At 52.1% G+C, this 20,188-nt stretch overlaps 1 protein-coding gene across 1 annotated transcript; it reads left to right on the top strand.

Moving 5' to 3' along the window:
• The first annotated feature begins 1,580 nt into the window (after positions 1 to 1,580).
• ROPN1L (rhophilin associated tail protein 1 like) lies at positions 1,581 to 19,185 on the top strand. Its single transcript, XM_027607021.2, has 5 exons — positions 1,581 to 1,963; positions 5,805 to 5,928; positions 7,244 to 7,405; positions 15,449 to 15,624; positions 19,001 to 19,185. Exons 1-5 carry the CDS (start codon positions 1,833 to 1,835, stop codon positions 19,062 to 19,064), a joined length of 657 nt encoding a protein of 218 aa, XP_027462822.1. The 5' UTR covers positions 1,581 to 1,832; the 3' UTR covers positions 19,065 to 19,185.
• Positions 19,186 to 20,188: the final 1,003 nt, after the last annotated feature.

The following is a 20,188-nucleotide window of genomic DNA, read 5'->3' as shown; positions in this document are numbered from 1 at the left end:
CACATGGTTTTTCTGTCTTATTTATATTTGTATGTTTTCCCCCACTTGAATGTAAGCTTCAGAGATTTTTTTTTTTTTTAACTATTTGGGGATTACTACTATATTTCAGAACAGTTCTTGGGACATATTTAGCATTCAATACTCTTGAATAAATAAATGGATGAATCAGAATCAAAATAATGTGTATATGGTTAAAATAAAACTTGAAAGCTATGTGCCATTTTTCAGAGGTAACCCCCTATCAGGAGTTTAGTGTTTGCTTCCAGAATGTGCTATGGGCAAATGTACATTCGACTCCTATTATCACAGACTCTGCTCTGTGGGGTGCTTTTTTTTGCTTTATATTTCGTGAACATCCTTTTATGTCAATACTTAAGTAGCTACCTCATTTTAAAATTCTGGCTGAATTGTATTCTGTTGTGTGGATAAGATTATGATTTAAGTTTTCTAAAAGACAATTATAATGTTTACCCATTTTACTATGTGCTTTAGTAAACATTTCTGTCCACATTATATACTCAGGCTAGTATTTCTGTAGGATAAATCTGTCGATTGCTAAGTCATCAAAATATAGTGCCAAATGGCCCCCAAAATGTACTAATTAATACTCTCTCTCATCACTGTATGAGATTCCTTGTTTTCCCATATTGTATCAACATTAAATAGTGACTGTTCTCAGTTTTTGCTAGTGCTGTTGATTTGGAAGTGCTATTAATTTGGAGTCATGGTTGGGGGTGATGCCTCTAGGGCAGGAGGAAGGGCTTGTCATTGACTCCTCCTGGCAATAGCTCATTCTAGTTCTCCATCTTCCTGGCTGGAGGTGAGCAGGGGAAGGCGGGCTTTAGGGCTTCATTCATTCAGAGTGGGTTTGAGGGTAGCCACAGCTATGATTCACACCTTGTACGCTGCCCTGGATTCACCAGAACGGAGCAGTTCTCCTACCCTTCGACCCAAAGCTACTGCATCAGAAGACGCGGCTTATGTTTTCTAGACCCAATCAGGCTCAACCATTCTGTCTTGCTTAGGAAAACAAGTTAAACAATCTTCCTTGAGCTGAAAATCGCCCACTGTCTAAACTCTTGAGGGGCTCTTATATCGGAAGAACGAGTGGGCAATGAGAACAGCACGTGTGAAGGTCTGGAGACCGGGACGGTTTCCTGCACAGACGGGTTCGTGCAGGAAGAGCGAGGCCTTGGAGGAAGGAGGGCCAGGGTCCTTCCTGCGGGGCGGGGGGGAGTGGGCGGAGCTCGGGGGCGGGGCTCGTGCTACCTGCACCGATCAGCCCCCCTGATTGTAACGGCTCCCTACTGAGGGCGACCGAGTCATCGCGTCTTAAGCTTCACGTAGCCAGAGCAAGGGGAAGTGGGGGGGGGGGTCCTTCGTGAATTCGCCCTTCACATTTGGCAGTGGGAAATCGATCAAAAGGTCCTTTTCTAGGTGAAACATTCAGCTCCTGCCGCCCTTGACTGCCGGTTAGTGGCAAAAAGGGGGCGGAGCCTCACTGCGCAAGCGGCGTCTCCTAGGCCCGCGCCGGCCACAGCCCGGCCTCGGCCCGAGGCGTGTGCGCCTGCGCGGAGCCAAGGGGCGGGGCCGTCAGGCGTCCCGGTTGCTCGGATACCTCCGTGAAACAATTGCTGCCGCTGGCGCTTCCCGGCTGTCGCTAGAAGGGGCAGTAGGCCCTCACTGTCCGAAGAGCCCGAGGAGGAGCGGGTGGGAGGCAGGGCGGCCCGGCCCTTCGGGGGCGCCCGCGCCCCGAGGCTCACGGGCCCGGCCTCCCCCTCCACGCAGCACACCTTGATTCTTCCCAGCCTGGTCCCGGTCTGCGGAGAGCGATGCCGCTTCCCGATACCATGTTCTGCGCGCAGCAGATCCACATTCCCTCGGAACTGCCGGACATCCTGAAGCAGTTCACCAAGGCTGCGATCCGCACCCAGCCCGCCGACGTGCTGCAGTGGTCCGCGGGGTAAGCGCCTGGGATGGCCGGCCGGCCGGTCCGCGGGACGGCTCGCGCCTCCTGCCCTCACACCTGGAGCACTGCTCCGACGCATTGGTGCTGTCTGCGCCTGAGTATCTATCTAGGAAGCATCACGGTTGATTGACCTTCCCAGGAATTACTGCAAAGTGTTCACTTTCCCACAAAGGAATGACACCTCCATTGTTGGAGAGTGGTACTTACTCAGACTAACACTTACAAAGCAATTGCATTGGGCAAAAAGTTTCTGCATTGTGTTATAAAATCAAACTACTACAGTCCCTTTATTTGTAAAATGATTTTAATAAGGAATCTTGTAAGGCTAAATTCCTCATCCTAGAGAATCCTCCCAGGGTTCAGGATCTGGTTGAGTTTATTAGAACCAAAGCGACGGAGGTCATATTGGGGTAATTATTCCAAGGCCGCTAGAAGGTTAAACTTTGCCCAGCTTAGTTCACTGAAGGCAAATGAGCCTTCACTGTTTCTAGCAACAAACATCCTGTTTTCAGGAACAGACATTCGTAATTTTAAGGTTACAAAGTTAACAGACTTTAGAACCATTAAAATAAACCCATTACGATTTTTTTTAAGAAAAGTTTTTATTTTTTTATTTGCGAGAGAGTGAGAGAGAGAGAGAGCCCAAGAGGGGGGAGGGTCAGAGGGAGAAGCAGACTCCCCGCTGAGCAGGGAGCCCGATGCGGGGACTCCAGGATCATGACCTGAGCCAAAGGCAGTCGCTTAACCGACTGAGCCACCCAGGCGCCCAACCCATTTCATTTTGAAAGGAAAGCTCTTCGTCCCTTTTCAGTAGACAGAGTTAGAAACTCAATTTTATGATCACAAGAACCAGTATAAAATTAAATGTTTTGGGACACCTGGGTGGCTCAGTCAGTTGAGCGTCTGCCTTCGGCTCGGGTCATGATCCCAGGGTCCTGGATCCAGCCCCACATCGGGCTCCCTGCTCAGCGGGGAGCCTGCTTCTCCCTCTTCTGCCTGGCGCTTCCCCTGCTTGTGCACACACACTCTCTGTCAAATAAATAAATAAAATCTTTAAAAAATTAAATGTTTTAGTAACTAGCATGTCAGATTTCACTGACCTCTAAACTGTATAACCAAGGTGAATTAGTTTCCTGTGGCAACTATAACAACCACAGAATTTGATGAATTAAAACAACAGGCACGCATTCTCTTTACAGTTCCGGAGGCCAAAAGTCCAAAACCAGTTTCACCTAGTTAAAGTTGAGTTGTCAGGCCTTCTCTCCAGAGGCTCTAGGGAGACTTCAATCCCTTGCTTGTCTTTTCCAGCTTTCGGAGCTGCATTCCTTGTATTCTTTGGCTCATGTTCCCTTCCTCCATCTTTAAGGCCAGTACTGTGGCATCTTCAGGTCTCTCTCTCGCTGCCTCTCTCTTCCAAGGACACTTGTGATTGCATTTAGGACCCATCAGGATAATTCAGGATGATTTTCCCATCTCAGAATCCTCTCTCCCTCTACAAAGTCCCTGACACCATGCAAAATAAGATCCACAGATTCCAGTATTGGGACCTGGGTGTCTCTGGGGCCCTTACTGAACCCACCACACAAGGCTACCTGTTAATCCAGTGCTTTGTCTTGTGACAGACACTTCTGTCAGTTGCTTCTGAGAGATTCTCTCAAGGTTCTTGCCAAAAAAATTACAGCCTCTGTTTTTAACCATCATCCAAGCATCAATAAAAGATGGGACACACGAGAGTTTATTTGTAGTCAACAGGACATTCCAAGATTGAATCATTTTTTTTTTTTCCTTGGGACATTAAATTTAAAACGTGTAATTGAGCACTTTCTGGATGTTCCATGCACTTAATTTCTCTCAAGAACAATTTTGGGGTTTAGGAGAAAAAGCAAGCTTTATTCACTAAGCAGTGTGTGTGAAATGGGCTCGGATGTGTCCCAGCTGTCAGAAAGGAGAATCTGTTAGGGAGGGATGTTGCTCAGAAGAGGGCAAATTGGTCTTTGAGGTTAAGACAAGGCAAGGGCATTCCGGGAAGAAGAGCAGCATACCAGCAAAGGGACGGTGACAAGAAGAAAAAAAAAAAAAGCTAAAGACAAAGCAGAGAACCAGGAATCACAGGAAGGTACCTGTGGTGGAAGACGGCTGGAGGCATTCAGGTAAACCTCTTCACAGAGGAGGCTTTCAGGTGGTGGAGGTGACTCAGCCTTGCTAGTCATGCCGCAGCTAGGTTCTGTCACCGGTGCCTCATGCAGTGTGACTGGAGTGAGAACTGGTCCCCTGCTGCAGGCTGCTTTCTGCTCACACGTGCCTCCAGGGAATTAGCATCAGGGGGCTCGCCCCTAATGCAGGCTTTCTCAGCCTTGGCACTGTTGCCACTTTGGACAGGGTAATTGCTTGGGGGGGTGTGTGGGGGGAAGGTGGGGGTGTGGGAGTGTCTGGGCGTAATAGGACCCTTAGCAGCATCCTGACCTGTACCCACTGGAGGCACCATCCATCCCCTCTGGTGACAACCAAAAATGTCTCCAGAAATTGCCAGTGCCTTCCTGGGGAGGGGGGGTGGGAGAATTGTTGGGAACCACTGCTTTAGACGCTGTGGCTTGATCGTTGAGGGGGAGGAAGGAATCAAGTCCCCGGAATAAGTGAAAACCCTACTTAGGAACAGTATGGCAAAACTATGCCCCCATGCCCCCTCCCTGTCACCTTAGATCTTTCTGTTCACCTTCGTCTCCCACATTGCTGCCCTTGTTTTGACTTTCCCTCAAACTGTTAGGTCAACAAAATATGGATGGGGAGAGAAAAGGGGATGAGGTGTAACATTTCTTTTAGCCTGTCAAGTATCTATTTATCAACAGCTATCTTTGTTACATAATCAGAGATGTTTCTGATTATTCATATCTTTTACATGATGGCCTGTGGCCCTGGTGGATGATTTACTATGCGTTTTCCTGAGTATATTGTTTCTTTTTTGTTGTGTTAGTCATTGGAGTGGCGAATGACGTGGCTTCAGCAGCCGGCCACCTCTAGCACGCCTGGCACCCTTTCCTGGTCCCCGCCAGCCAGAAGCTGGTGTGTGCCCCCTCCTGACTTGTTGCTCTAAACTGTTTCCATACCCCCCAACCCCCAATATAAGCACTAATATCTGCATCCCAGAAAGGAACAATTAAGGGGAAAAAACACTAAAGAAAATTACTAAAAAAAAAATACTAAAGAAAATACCAGGCAGGAAAAGTGAAGGATGGGGGGGGGGGGGAGGTGTGGCATCTGACGTCATGGAGTGGAGTGGTTGGTCCCCAGCAGAGCAGACAGGTGACTTCCCTGATCCAGGACCCTGTAGGGTTGAACAGAGATGGTTGAAGTCAACCCCCTTGGAAAGCAGTAGGGCCATGTGAAGGGAAGACCAAACACTAACTGTCAAAGTAGAATGACTGGACCATGACCTTGCCCTTGGGTCACTGGGTTCTGAATCTCCCACCTCCTTTGGCAACAGGCCAGGACCCCTCCTAGCATGTGCTTGATAAGAATAGCACATGTTTCAGGAGCCCCCCGATGGCCTGGTGGCCGAGCAGCATGTCCAACCTGTTGCAGCTTGAGCTCGCTGCTCCTAGGAGCCCTATGACAGGGCCTGCCATTGTGGGCTTTGCAGACAGAGAAACTGAGGCATGCAGAGAGGGTTACGTTGGGGAGCGGAGTGGAGGAGCCATGACTGCAGCCCCGCCCTCGGACTCTGGTGTCCCTGGAGGTGTCCTGGGCATTGTCACGCTCACGTCTTGTTTAAGAAACCGCGTGAATTCCAGTGTTTTCTGGGTACTGATGAGCCTTCAAAGATGTCTGTTGCTGTTAGGTATTTTTCAGCTTTGTCCAGAGGAGATCCACTTCCTGTCAAGGACAGAATCGAGATGCCCGTGGCCACTCAGAAAACAGACACAGGCCTGACTCAAGGACTCCTGAAAGTTTTGCACAAGCAGGTAGGAGGGGGTCTCTGTTCTCCGTCAGCTTCACAAGATACAGCGTGGCCGCCGCCAAGGCACATGGCAGACTCGCCGGCTCAGCTTTGCAAGGCCAGCTTTCCCGGTGCACACCTGCCAGATTTCTTCAGAGGAGGAATCTGCTGTGTTCAGTGGCCTTTTTCTAGTTTAAAGAACCCAAAATAGCTATTCGTGATTAGATGGTAGGCAAATGAAATAGAATTGCTTTTAAATACCAAATTAAAACACTAGATGCTGCTGGACTAAAAGTCTGGAAATTCAACTCCCAAACGGGGGCTACAAGTCTCTTCTTGAAATATGCTTATAAAAATTGTGTACGTGCTTAAGAAATAATCTGCTGCCGCCTTCCTCTGAACGACAGAATGCCCTTTGGCGTCCGGTGTGCAGTGTGGTCCAGAGAGCCTGGGTGGGGGCGAGATCCTTCCTGGCACGGCCTTGCCCAAGAACTGAGGGCCGTCCTCACCCGCCCCACCCCCTTGCTTTTAGAGAAACCAGTTAATAGGGAGGGTATCACCCAGTCAGGCTTGGCATTCCTGATGACTGTGTCGTGTTGCTAAAAGTGACATCAGTGGTATAACCTTGATCTTAAAGTGATTTGTCCCCATTATACATTTTGACATACCGTGCTTCTCTGGTACATTGACTTCTGAAAATAGGATTATTCCATGGTTTTCTCTATCTTAGGGGAAAACGAATAACCATTAGAAGGGGTAACTTGGGGAAAAACACGCTAAAATTGCTCAGAAATTTTCACATAGAATGCTATTAGCAGATCACAAGCATTACCAATTTTCACAGATTATTTAAAAAACTGGAAGGAATGAATTTCTTTCCAATTTTAAGGTTTCTTCCATTTAACTGTTAACATGTTTAGCGGGTTGGGTCTTAAATGTTTTTATTTTATTTATTGAAGCTTATTTTTTGCTGTGAAGTGTTTCGCACAGACAAAAAGGAATCCTATACCCAGTCTGTGTATGCCCATTTTACTCAGCCGTAACATCATGCCATGTTTGCATCACAGGCCTTTCTCCTTTTGAGAAGTAAAACAGGCCAATATCAGCTTGCTGGCCCCTCCCTGCCCGCGTGCCTCCTGCCGCACACCTTCCCACCCTGCTTTCCCAGGGCTAACCATGTTGTGAGACAGAGTTCATCTTTTCCCTGCATGCGGTTGGGCGCTTGGGATATGTTTAAATATTCATAAGCATTATCTTACTTCACAGGTTTCTAAAACTTAAAAAATATACTTATAGACTTAAAAACTTACAAATTTCATCATACTGTGTTTTCTCTATAGTGTAGCCACAAGCGGTATGTGGAATTAGCAGATCTTGAGCAGAAATGGAAAAATTTGTGCCTGCCAATAGAGAACTTCAGAGCGTTGTTGCAATTGGATCCTTGCGAAGACAAAATGGAGTGGATAAAATTTTTAGCACTTGGATGCAGCATGCTTGGTGGGGTACGTACCTACAAGTAGCATATGAATAATTCTGTGCAATCAGGGGCCTGGCTTAAAAGTAATGTCGGTATTTCAGTAACCGAAAGAAACACTTTCACTACTTTAGTAACTTTGTTTGAGAGAAGCAATTCTTTTTCAAGTGCCTGTTGTATTTTTAGGCTTACATTTTTTTTAAAGATTTTATTTATTTATTTGAGAGAGAGAGAGAGAACAGAAAAGCAGCAGAGGAAGGGGGAAAAGCAGGCTCCCTGCTGAGCAAAGAGCCCAATGCAGGGCTCAATCCCAGGACCCCGGGATCATGACCTGAGCCGAAAGGCAGCTGCTTAGCCAGCTGAGCCACCCAGGCGTCCTGTAGGCTTATAGTTATTTTAATTTGCAGAAGTTAAATACTTGGGAATGCTTCAATTTTAAAATAGTTAACAGTAGATAAAACATATAGATATTATGACAACGCACTTAAGTGTTAGAAGAGAATGCATCGGTGACTTTTTATTGAACTGCCCATCATTTGGTAAACAGATAACTGTGTTCTCCTCGTCTATGGGAAGAGGCGTAAAATTATTTTATATTTGAGTTAAAATATATGATTAGTCGCCAACAGATATGGTGCAACTTTGGCGGTGTTGAAGTATGAACCTTGGGAAGGAAGACAGAGATGACCCTCCAGTTCCCAAAGTGAGGGGTCGCTGAACCAAGGAGGGGTGAAAGGGAAGGGCTGGAGTGCGAAGATTTGGCAGGACTTCTTCTTTCTTTCTTTCTTTTTTTATGATGTTCAGTTAGCCACTGTGTAGCACCTCCTTAGTCTCAGATGTAGTGTTCAGTGACTCCTTAGTTGCGTGGAACACCCAGTGCTCTTCACCACGCACGCTCTCCTCAGTGCCTGTCACCCCGCTACCCCATCCCCCACCCGCCTCCCCTCCGAGACCTCGGAGTCCATAGTCCCTCATGGTTTGTCTCCCCCTCTGAAGTCTCCCCCTTCAGATTTCCCTCCCTTCCCCTGTGGCCCTCCGTGCTATTGCTTGTGTTCCACATATGATGAAACCATATGATAATTATCTCTCCCTGCTTGACTGACTTCACTCAGCATCATCTCCTCCAGTCCCATCCATGTCGATGCAAATGATGTGTATTCATCCTTTCTGATGGCTGAGGAATATTCCACTGTTATATGGACCACTTCTTCTTTAGCCATTCATCTGTTGAAGGACATCTTGGCTCCTTCCACAGTTTGGCTGTTGGGGACATTGCTGCTATGAACATTGGGGTGCAGGTCCCTCTTCTTTTCACTACATCTGCATCTTTGGGGTAAATACCTAGTAGTGCAATTGCTGGGTCATAGGGTAGTTGTATTTTTAACATCTTGAGGAACCTCCGTACTGTTTTCCAGAGTGGCTGCACCAACTTGCATTCCCACCAGCAGTGTAGAGGGTTCCCCTTTCTCCACATCCTTGCCAACATTTGTTGTCTCCTGTTTTGTTAATTTTTTTGGCAGGACTTCTTTGGGAATCTGGAAGCTCCCTCTTCAGCTCCAGTGTTTGAGTGTCTGTGTGAGACACCGGGGGCCAGGGAAGGGAGCGTTACCATTTTATATGTGTGAAGAAGGGGCTCCCTCCACTGCAGAGCGGGGCCCTTTTCTCACCCCTACCCCCCCTTTTCTAAAGATTTTATTTCTTTGACAGAGAGACACAGCGAGAGAGGGAACACAAGCAGGGGGCGTAGGAGAGGGAGAAGCAGGCTCCCCGCTGAGCAGGGAGCCCGATGCGGGGCTCGATCCCAGGACCCTGGGATCATGACCTGAGCCGAAGGCAGACGCTTAACGACTGAGCCACCCGGGCGCCCCTATCCCCTCCCTTCCTTCTTTGGACCTCAGAGACTGGATAATTCAGTCCTCGCTTCATGGCGCACACTCAGCTCTGATGTTAATTTTTAGAAGTCACTTTGTGTGGGAAACCCCCATGGACCCTACGTGATCTCGGACACACTGACGTGACTGCCTGCACTCTTCCTCTGTGCCATCCCCCTGCCTCCCCAGCCTGAAGCAGCCACCCTCCCAAATCTCCTGCTTCCTGTGGGCCACATACATACCCCAAGAAATACAGTCTTTAATTTTCGTGGGTTTTAACTTTATGAAAAGCTAATTCTGTGGTTAGCAATCTTCTGGAACTTGTATTCATTCCCAATTAGATTTCCATCTCCCTCCATCACAGGCTGTTGTAGGTCATTCCTTGCCTCTGCTGTGTAATATCCACTCCGTGAAGAGACCCCTGTTTACTGGTTCTCGTAATGGCCCCAGTGAGAACTGCTGAAACCCCAGCATGCAGTATGGTTGCTGCATACCGAGTCACCTGAGTGCCCAAAGGCAGTGTTTCCGTCAGCGGTAGAGAGGGCTGCCGCCCCGGGCTGATTTGTGCCAGGGACCGTCCTGCAGCAGAGCGGGGCTCAGACATAACCAGGGGCGTGGGGTGTTGGGGTGGGAAGGACAAAGACAGATGTACCTACTGAAGATAATTTCACGTCGCGTTGTTCATCTGCAACTCTGTGAAAGCAAGATTTTAATACTGTAAAATGAATATCTAATAGTAGAATTAATGTTTATGCTTTGTGCCTTTAACTGTGAAATTTAGATTTTAGCAAGGGTGAAAAAGAATTTTCATATTTTGGGGATCCATCTTTGTAATGTTTACCTCCCCGATCACGAAAAGTAAGCGCAGGATTTAAAACCAAGCCGGAGCAAGAGAGAGGGTTTCTTGTCCATGTGTCGTGTGGGACACTAGGTGGAGACATTTGGTCACCTTCTGGACTGAACACTGGGGAAGGCACGAGAAAGCCTCCGCGCCTCTCCTTTCCTCCTCTACTGTTTGTCACCCTTGCTGGTCAGTGTGGGGTCCGACCTGTCCCCTAGCTGGGCCACCTCGACAGTCGTATCTGCTGTGGGCTGTGGACTCTGAGGCCAGACTGTCCGGGAAGGTCCCCTCTGGTTCACATGTCTGTGTTGCGGGGAGGGTTGGGGGAAGGGTGAGCGGGAGGTGTCCGAAGTGAGGGTGTCGGCTCTGCCGTGGCCTACCCCCCGACTCCTGCCTCCAGTGCAGACAGCCCTGGGGCGGCCAGGCGCAGATGGGGAGAAGCCACTGTGTGCCCACGTTGGCCGGGGGAGCTTGGAGGTACACCAAGACAAAGCTGTGACTTGGAGGTGACGAGGTGACAGTTTTGGTGTCCTTTGGCATCTTAGCATTCATCTTTATGCAGTTGTTCCCTGCAGGGCGGGGCGGGGAGGGGCAGAGGGAGAGGGAAAGAATCTCAAGCTGACTTTCCACTGAGCGCGGACGCGGGGCTCGATCTCACGACCCTGAGATCACAACCCTGAGCTCATGACCCTGAGATTATGACCTGAGCCGAAATCAAGAGTCGGACGCTGAACTGACTGAGCCACCCAGGTGCCCCTATCTTTATGCTTTTTAAAAAACCTTCAAAAAAGGAGGAAATGGAGAAGTGAAACACGGGATGAGTAATTTACATTGGATCACTACCCATCCCCTTCTCCACGTAGGATTTCTGTTACGTTGGAACCTAGCTGCTCTGTCAACACAATAGGCTCTATTTCTGCTTCCTTCATCCCGGGCCTCTGCATGGCCGGGGGCAGATGCACTCTCCGTGCTCTTAAATTTGTCTCCGCAGTCACTGGTCAGATGCACCCAGCTTAAGGTCTCTACAAAGACTAGACTCTCTGCTTACATTTGAGAGTCGTCTGTACCCTCCCTCCCTCCCTCCCTCCCTCCCTCCCTCCCTTCCCAAATGCTTGTTGAGCACGGCTTTGTGCCGGGTCCTGTTCTGAGAGCTGAAGATTCGGGAGTGAACACGATAAGCAGGCGACCTGACCCCCCGGAGTCGACTGTCCGTCCACTCTGTCCTGCCCCGGAGCACCGAGCACTGCTCTGCGTGTGGTGTTGGGAGCTAGGAGTGGGGCCAAGGGGCAGTGGGGCTGCCCTGGGCAGATCATGCTGTGCAGAGCCTTGCCTGGCTGAATGATAACATTTTATGTTGTGACCTTTATCTTTACATCTCTGCAGCACCGGCAATGATCCTAAGCATTAAAGCCATGGATCAAAATCCTCTGCTTTGTTTTTTAAGCACGAAGATCTTTTTTATTACATAAAAAAACTGAGAAGGAAGTCCCGTATCCCCTCACCCCCCGCCCCCCACTGACTGAGAAATTCCATGATGACAAACCACCAGCCCAACTCTGTGAGGCTCTGAGAAGCACTTTGGACTTTGTTCATCACAAGAACATGTCCCTGTGTGCAGGGGCGAATGCGCACGTGTGCAACACAGTCTTCCGTCCAAACACGTTGCTTTGAACGGGCCTCACGTCTAGAGTTCTCATCATGGGCTGGAACATTTGGAGCCTTTGTCTGTGTTCTCCTTAATCCTCCCAGCACCCCTCTGATTTAGGGCCTGTTCTGGGAACCTCACTGCGGCTCAGTGACTCAGATTAGAAGTGGTTGAGCAGGATTTGAATGCAGACCCTGAGTGGGTGGGGGAAGGGCCCCTCGCTAGAGAAGCTGTAGCCCCAGGTGTGTGCCGCCCACAGGTTGGGACACGGAATGAGACATTTCCTGTCTCAGAGAATAACAACTCCTAAGGATGATCCTTAATATCATTTGCTATCCAAAAATGGTTCTTACCCTGAAAAGCTCTCAATGTCCGCCTCCCAACGGCCCCCGTGTTGGCATTCATAGAGTATCCTCCAAGCACAGCTGTGCCTCCATCCCATCCCAGTGCCTGGGGGCCCAGTGGTAGAGGCAGTGTCCCAGCTCGCTCCCCTCCTGCTTTCCATTCAGCTCCCCCAGCTAGGCCGCTAAGCCCATTCTGGGGTGCCATGAACATTCCGTTTACGCTGTGGCCACGGAAAAGATACAGCCACCCCCCGTGGGGGGGAGCCTCAAGCCACACACTTGCTTGGTAGCTGCCCCCTGAAGTGGGAAGTCTGTCCTTGGGCCCCCAGCACCAGTCACCCCACTGCTGAGTGTCCCACCCCCCGGGAGAAGAGAGTTGGGGTGCACTCCGCCCCCATGTCTCCGCTGGCCTGGTCGCTGCTCACACATGGGGGCCCTGCATCCTCCCCTGGATGGCGACACTGGAACGAACTGGCTTCTCTGGAGGACCACGTCCCAGCCAGGTGGGGGGTACCTGTCTCCCACCCTCCCCTGCCACGAGTCCACAAACAGAACCGCGTTTTAGATGAGAAAAGACCTGGGAGGGTGAGGAAGTAGGTGCAAAGGACCTCCGGCTTTTTAAAAGTGGACTTTGGGGGGCGCCTGGGTGGCTCAGTCGGTTGGGTGACTGCCTTCGGCTCAGGTTGTGATCTCGGGGTCCTGGGATCGAGCCCTGCATGGGGCTCCCTGCTCGGTGGGGGGCCTGCTTCTCCCTCTCCCACTCCCTCTGTTGCTCCCCCTACTTGTGCTCTCTCGCTCTCTGTCAAATAAATAAAAATAAAATATTTTATAAAAAACAAAAAGTGGAATTTGGGGGTGGGACCCCTGCTTGCAATGCTGAGCTGTCCCTCCTGAGTGCCCTCAAACCACACCTCGGAGCCAGGCCCCCTCTTCTTTTGGACAAAAGGGTCCCCGCAAGATGTGCAGATTGTCACCTCCCGGCGAGCTGGAAGTGCACTGGCGGAGGTGTGAGCTGGCTCTGTGTGTCATCACAAGAGCAGCTACGATTCTGAAACAGATACCCCACAGAGCTGGAACCCTCGAGATGCTCAGGAAACAGTAGGTGTCTGCAGGCCTGTTTTCCTCTCACGTCTCCGCCTCAATCTCACACGCCGGCCCAGGCTGAGACGCTTGGCCAAGACCAAATGCAGCTTGGCAGCCCCACCTCCCAGCACAGCTTGCGTCCAGGAGGGCGGGTCGGGGCAGGAGGCTGGAGGAGGGGCACCTGCCCAGGAGGGTCTCCTGGCTGGCGAGCACGTGGCCTCCCTGCCGACAGCCCTTGGGAGCTGAGGAATCTGGGTCCAGGAAGACAGGCTTGCGGCGGCAAAGCCAAGCCAGTTGCTTTAGGAATCCTTTTGGATATACAAATTGCCGCACATCTCATCTCGTCGTCAGGAACGTTCGCCCTGGTAACGTCATCGGGCCTTTGCAGAAGGCAGTGACGCTGGGCTCCTTTGATGCATGTTTTCCTTAAATACCTCCGCCTTGGAAGCCTTTGCAGCTCGGTTTCGCAGACCTCATCTGCCTGCTGCTTGCTGTGTGCCAGCCGCCTCCTTCCCCGGCTCCTTCCCGAGGCTCAGTAATGACTCTCTCCCGCTGTGACGGATGGAAAAGCAAAAGCTAACATAACTGCACGTCTCGGAAAAGTTTCAAGGGAGGAACATGGATCATAAAACGTGCAGCTCTGTTTTCACCAAGTCCTCTCAAGGCCGGTGCTGAGAGGAAGGGGCGCGGGCGGTGACCCGGGAGAAAGCACCTGCTGGGCAGACAAGGCCGCTTCTCCCATCGGAGCATCATTTTGCCCCGGGGTTAGACTAACGCCAGAGCTGCGCCATCCATGCCGGCCTCGTGCCACGGCCACGGCCAGGGGTCCCGGGGAGTGTGGGAAGGGGTTTTCCAGATGAGCCGAGCCCCAGCTGTGGTGATGGGGGGGAGCTCCGGGCTGATCAGGCAGCACCCCCCCCGCCGCCCGGACAGGGCAGCTCCCCCTGAGAGCCAGCCCGGTGCTCTTCGTGGTGCTGGGGTGTGGCGGTCCTGCGGGCTTACCTCGGGCCAGCCACCCAGCCTCTCTGGGCCCCTGGACGTCGTTTTAGTCCTTTCCCCCCCTCTCCCTGCCGAGGCAGGAGGGATTTTCCCCGATATGACTGTGAGAAGCTGGCCAAGCTCCCGGGGAAGCGCCCTGCCGGCAAATTCGGTGAGGGTGGGAGCAGGTCCATCACCAGTCGAGCCTCCAGAGGAGGCCCATACCCTGGCCACCACCCCGACTGGAGCCTTGGATGACCCAGCTAAACAGTGCCCAGACTCCCGACCCACAGACACGTCGGGGTAGGAAACAGGGCTCCAGCCATTTGTGCGTCCCTAAGGGTGTCAGGTTTGTTCCCTGCACACTGTCACGGTCCCAGTCAAGCAGGTCTGGGTGTGACTCTCCCCACTTGGGAAGCTTTCCTCTGTGCCTGGCCCACCTGTGTTTTCCTTGCTTTTCCCTCCTAAGTGCAGCCCCGTAAGTGTCGACAGCCTGCTCTCTGCAGGGGCAAAGGGTCCTGACTGGCAGCGTGAGCCCATGAATGAGGTGTAAGTGTTTCCACCGTGGCTGATTGCAAGCATGCAGGCTCTTGTGAGATCACCAGGGATTGGATACCATCCGTCTGCCCTCCTGGCCCGGGGGGAGGGTCTGCATGCTCTGGGCATGTGCCTTGTAGGAGTGGGACGGCTTCTCCAGGGGCTGGCTTTCAGGCTGAAAGCCAAGGTGTCCGCCAGGGTAGGTGGGGTGACTGACCCAGACAGAGAGAAGGAGCATGAGCGAGATGCACAGTGTGCAGGGGAGAAAGGTCTGGTACTTTCTGGAACCGAGACAAGGCCTGGAGCAAGGCTAACCCTGTGTGGAGCCTGCATGGAGGCTGATCGCAGGTGGGCATCAGGACAGCTCACGAGGCCGTCTGTCCTAGAGCCCCCCCCCCCCCATAGGTGGCACTTCCCGTTGGTGACTGATAGCTCCATCCCCGGCTGTGTCACGGCACTGAAGGGGCTGGGGAGTTCTGGGCTGGCTTAGGGCCCCCCTTTAAGGAAACTGACGCTTCCTCATTCCCATTTTAATATAAAATAAAACCTGTGGATTAAAATTCTTTTCAGGCCTCTTGATCAAACCTTTCCTCTTTACTTCTTTGTTTGTGGCAAGTGTAAATTCACCTAGTTCTTCATTTCGATTGAGAGCATACTGGCTGGAGAATTTCTGTAAAATATACTCAGGCGCTGATTCTGCTGGTGTCTTATGCTTTCACTGTAGCGATTCCAGCTAGTAATTGTCTCCCGCCCCGGTTTGTGGGGTTTCTAGTCATTGAACAGTTCGATGAAGCACCTGTGCGAGATCCTCACCGCGGACCCCGAGGGCGGGCCTGCCCGCATCCCGTTTGAGACGTTCTCCTATGTCTACCGATACTTGTCCAAGATGGACTCGGACATCCCTGAAGTGGACACGGAATCCTATCTCGCCACTTTAAAGGACACTGTGTAAGTGTGAGCCCTCCCTGGAATTCCCGTGCACGGGGCCGCTAGAGAAGGTCCTTCCTCTCTCTCCTCTCAGGTACCTTTGCTCCAGGGCATCCGGCCTTTGCCAGGAGGGAGAGCAGCACACGTTGCGCTCCACATGTCCCCAAGATGTCCCCAAGCCGTGCTAAAGAAAGCTGAACCTCAGGAGGCAGCTTTTCTTCCGCGTGATCCAGGGCAGTGCTGGACTGGGAGTCGGGTTCTCTTTATCCCGTCTCTAAGAAAAGTGCATCCAGAATTGATCTTGATTCTTCAGTCCAGTGTGTCCAATGGTTTAAAATCACAGCATGTCGAAGAGTAAGATAGAAGGCGCATCTCAACAGCCCCGCAGGTGGGGGGTGTGATGTCACGCCTTTGCTCCCTGGATGTTTGTGGGGTGACTCCTGTGCCCCCGTCCTGCTCTTCCTGAGAGCGCACAGACGGGGGACTCTCAGACCCCGCCAGCAGGCAGGGTGGAGGGCCCTGAGAACAGGAGGGCAGGCGGGGGGAGGCGGGACCCTTGGCTGCTTGTCACCGCCAGGCTCGGGTCCCTCCTGCCCTCCCGCACCGTCCGTGCCCGGGGCGCCAGGGCCAGCCCCCGGGACTGCCTGCTGCCGCCTCGGGCGTCTCTCCTGGGCTCTGCCTCGCCCCTTCCAGCCGCGTCCTGGCCTCCCTCCTTCAGAATCCCTGCCCTCCCCCCGCCCGTCTCCCCCTCTTCTGTGTGCCGCCCACTGACTTGCCCTTCTCCTCCCAGGGGACACTCTCTTCGTGCCCCGACACACCCAACAGCCACAGTTCTTGGGGACTCAACCCTCCCCTCTCCAGTGTCCCTGCGGGCGCTCACCTTCCCCTCCTCTGCAGCCACGCTCACCGGCCCCTCGCCCTGCGGCCCGGCTCCCCATTTCCAGGGCGCCACCCTTCTCTTTGCTGATTCCTCCAGTACCACCCCCAGCTGCCCACCAGTGGTGAGCCGTGGGAGGGGACTGGCGTCACGCCCCCACCAGACCTGCTGCCCTCCTGAGTCTGACCTGGTGCCCAGCCCAGCTGAGACGTGCCCCCACTGTGACAACGGAGAAGAGCTTAGAGAGGGAAGCAGGTGGTGGGTTCTGGTTGGAAGGACCCTCCTCCCCCCCCCCCCCCCGCGCCCCAAGGCATGAGACTTCTGCAAAGGTCTGGACAAAGAAGGGCGAGGCTGTAGGGCTGCCCCAGATTTGGGAGGCTAACTGGACATGAGGCGTGGCTGCCAGGCTTCCAGGCCTGCCCCGAAGGGTGCTGCTGCCTCCCAGGATGTGACCTGTGGCGGGGAGGCCTCGTGAGCTGGTGGGCCTGCGGGGTGACCCTGGGGGGTGTCCAGTGAGTGCAGCCGGGGCTGGAGTCCCCCCAGGTGGTGCTGGCTGTGGCAGGGTGAGGAGGGCGCTGGCTGGCGGGGGCGCAGCTGGAGCTCCAGGCTTTGAGGAGGGGGGTGAGCATGAGGAGGTGGAGGAGGAGGAGGAGGAGTGACCCTTGGACAGAGGGCACCAGGAAGGGGGGTGCGGACACGGGTGGCCATCGCCCAGTGTGGCCCGCTGCAGAGCTGTCCCTTACATTGTGACCTTGGCAGTGGTGATTTCAGAGGAGTCGTGGGGGCAGGGGAGCCGACACAGTGCAGGCTCCAGCTCCCCCAGATGACCCTGCAGACGGGGGGGGGGGGGGGGGGGGGCGGGGCGGGGCGGCGGTGGGCCCCTTGAGGGAGGGGCTGAAGGTAAAGGAGAAGCACACTCAGTTGCCGGGTGGTTGGGGGGTCAGGTGTATAACCTGGTGCCTTGTGCATCCCGACATGGACAGCCCCCTCAGAGCTCACAGGAAAAGCCTGAATGCACCTGGGTACCCCAGTAACCCATTTTGGAGCAGGGCACAGAGTTCGTGAGCTGGGCTTGTCTAAATCTTACAACTTCTGCTCATCCATTGAGAGCAAATCCATCCCAGCAGCAAGCGCCCGGAAGGCACACAGGACGGGGGCAGCGGAGTTTAGTGGGTGAGTGCTGTGGCCGGCTGGCCTGGGTCAGAGCACTCCTCTCCCCACCCGCTCCCCACCCACCTTTGTAGAGGGGCTGACTCGGCCTCTCTCTGCAGTGGGAGGGACTTCTGCCTATTCAGTAATCAATTCACTCAGTCATGCATTCATGCATTCATTGCTCATTTCCAAGAGTGTTTCAGACCCATCCACGCGTCCCTAGTGGAAGGTGCTGGACACTCAGGTACTGATGAGCCGAGGGCATGCATGCAGGGTGACAGGCTGGGCTGCGCAGGCCGACCAGGGGCCCTGGCCGACAGGATGCCCTGGGGGCCGACCCGGAGGTGGCTTTGCAAGGACCAAGCCTGGGAGGCTTGGGAAGCCCCTGGAAGGCTGTAGTGGCCCCTTCCTGTTTCCAGAAGGATCTGGCATGGTGCGTTCATGGCGAGATTTGTTCTGTAGCCATTAGCTGGTACCCGGGGTGAAGAATCAGTTCACAAGGGAAGTCCAAAGAAGATCCCACTTGGTGTTTCTCTTCCATCACTTGGTTAGTGGCTCTTCCTTAACTGGGGAGATACACTGCAGCTGAGCCTCCATTTGCTGTTAGCACAGCTAAGGCAGCAGGCCCACTTTCTCCGGCAGCCTGACGAGAGCTGTTGGGGCCACCGCGGCGGGAAATCCTCACGCCCAGGAGAGCAAGGGGTCAGGGTGACAGGCACCGTCCTCCAGCATTCTGTTCTTCACCTCTAAGCAGCCACAGCGAGAAGCTTGGACACCTGTGATTCCCCTGGGGCTGTGAGAGATGGTTGCTGTTTATGGTAAAATGTGGTTTAGGACCGCTAACTGATGTTTCCCTTTACCTTGAAAATACGAGCCCTCGAGATGGTTCTCCTTTCCCCCACCGACATAGAGAATGAATATTGTTCAGCATTTTTACATCCACGGATGTTGGCAGCAGAAATGTGCTAATGCTCACCATCTCTTAAGAAATAGAAGTATCTATAGATAAAAGAAGAAAAATCGAGGGACATGCAGTTGGCAATGCCAAAGTTTCATAGACTCAAGACCTTTGAGTTTCACTGGACCAACTTTTCCAATAGAAGGATACTTTTATTTCAGTAGTGACTAAAATTGGAGTGGCCAATAAAGAAGAACGTATAGTACTGATTTTTTCCATGTAGAAATAAATGCCCATTTTTGTACAAGAAAATATAACGCTTTAGTTTTAGAGGTAAGAATTACTGATTCGAGATCGGAAATCATCTATTTTTCTAAGTAAAACCTTTAAATTAGATGGCATTTCATAAGAATTGTGTTGTGTGCTGTGAGAAATGACTAATAAGTGCCTTTATCTGTTTTCCAATCTAGAGAATCTAGAAAGAATGGCATGATAGGACTTTCAGATTTCTTCGTTCTGACGAGGAAAGTTTAGAAAACCTCGAGAAGAAAACTCAGAAGACAGAGGCCATTATTACAGAGAAGAACACTTTTTAATATCAAATAGTGCTTTTTAAAACCTTGGCACCAAATACAGTTTGTCTTTAACCATATAGGTGTGTTATGTGAGTTTTTCTCATAGTGGAAGCCCAGTGTGGTCAGTGTGTCCTGGGATCTACTTAATAATTGCTCTTCACCCTGTTTCCTGGCAGACCCTTACATGGAAAAGATTCGTAGCAAGAAAATCTTTTTGAGTAAAACAATCTATTTGGATGCTACGGGGGGCGGGGGGAATGGGCAGTGTAAAACTGGCTGTTCTTTCTCCTCCTTGGAAACTCCTGACCAGCAGGAATGCTGATGTTTGCTCCCCGGACAACCACACCTAAGACCCCCTAGGAAGAGTGTCTTCTGCTGAAGCTGGATCTGTTCTGGGAACGGTGGGCCTGGGAGCACCTGCTAGCTGGTGGAGCATCATGGCCCCAGGAAACAAAGTAGACTATTTAAGATTTTATTTATTTATTTGAGAGAGAGAGAGCAGGGGGAAGAGCGTAGGCAGAGGGAGAGAGAATCTCAAGCAGGCTTCGTGCTCAGCACGGAGCCTGATGTGGGGCTTGACCCCACAACCTTGAGATCGTGAGCTCTGCCGAAGTCAAGGGTCGGGCGCTGAACCGACTCAGCCACTCAGGCGCCCCCAAAGTAGACAATTTAGACCAGCGCTTGGTCCACAGAATAGAAACGAGCATCCCCGATCCTTTATTTGCTTTCTTTATATAAAGTCTTCAAAATGAAGTGGCAATTAATACACCTTAGATCATTTTTCGGAGAACTTAAAAATGGTTTGGCTTGTTGGTTCTCTATAGATTGGTCGCCATGCTAATTAAAGTTATCCGTGTTCAAAGACTTGTGAAAACCCAAAGTTTGGAGGAAGAATTTGCTTCAGGGAGGAGAGAGCCCCCTCCTGTGTAATCACTACCTGAGAGCCAGGGACACTGCCTCGCCTGGTTCTTTCCCAGGGGACCCTCTGCCTGGCCCAGCTGGAAGGCCAGCCATAAGATGTCACTGAGTCAGCCCTGGAGAGAGCTTATCATGCAGCGTGTCCATCCAGGGGACCAAGGACCT

This window comes from Zalophus californianus, chromosome 5, assembly GCF_009762305.2.
Source record: "Zalophus californianus isolate mZalCal1 chromosome 5, mZalCal1.pri.v2, whole genome shotgun sequence".
Lineage (NCBI taxonomy): Eukaryota > Metazoa > Chordata > Mammalia > Carnivora > Otariidae > Zalophus > Zalophus californianus.
The sequence above is the reverse complement of the archived record's forward strand: the minus strand, read 5'-3'. Positions and strand labels throughout refer to the sequence as shown.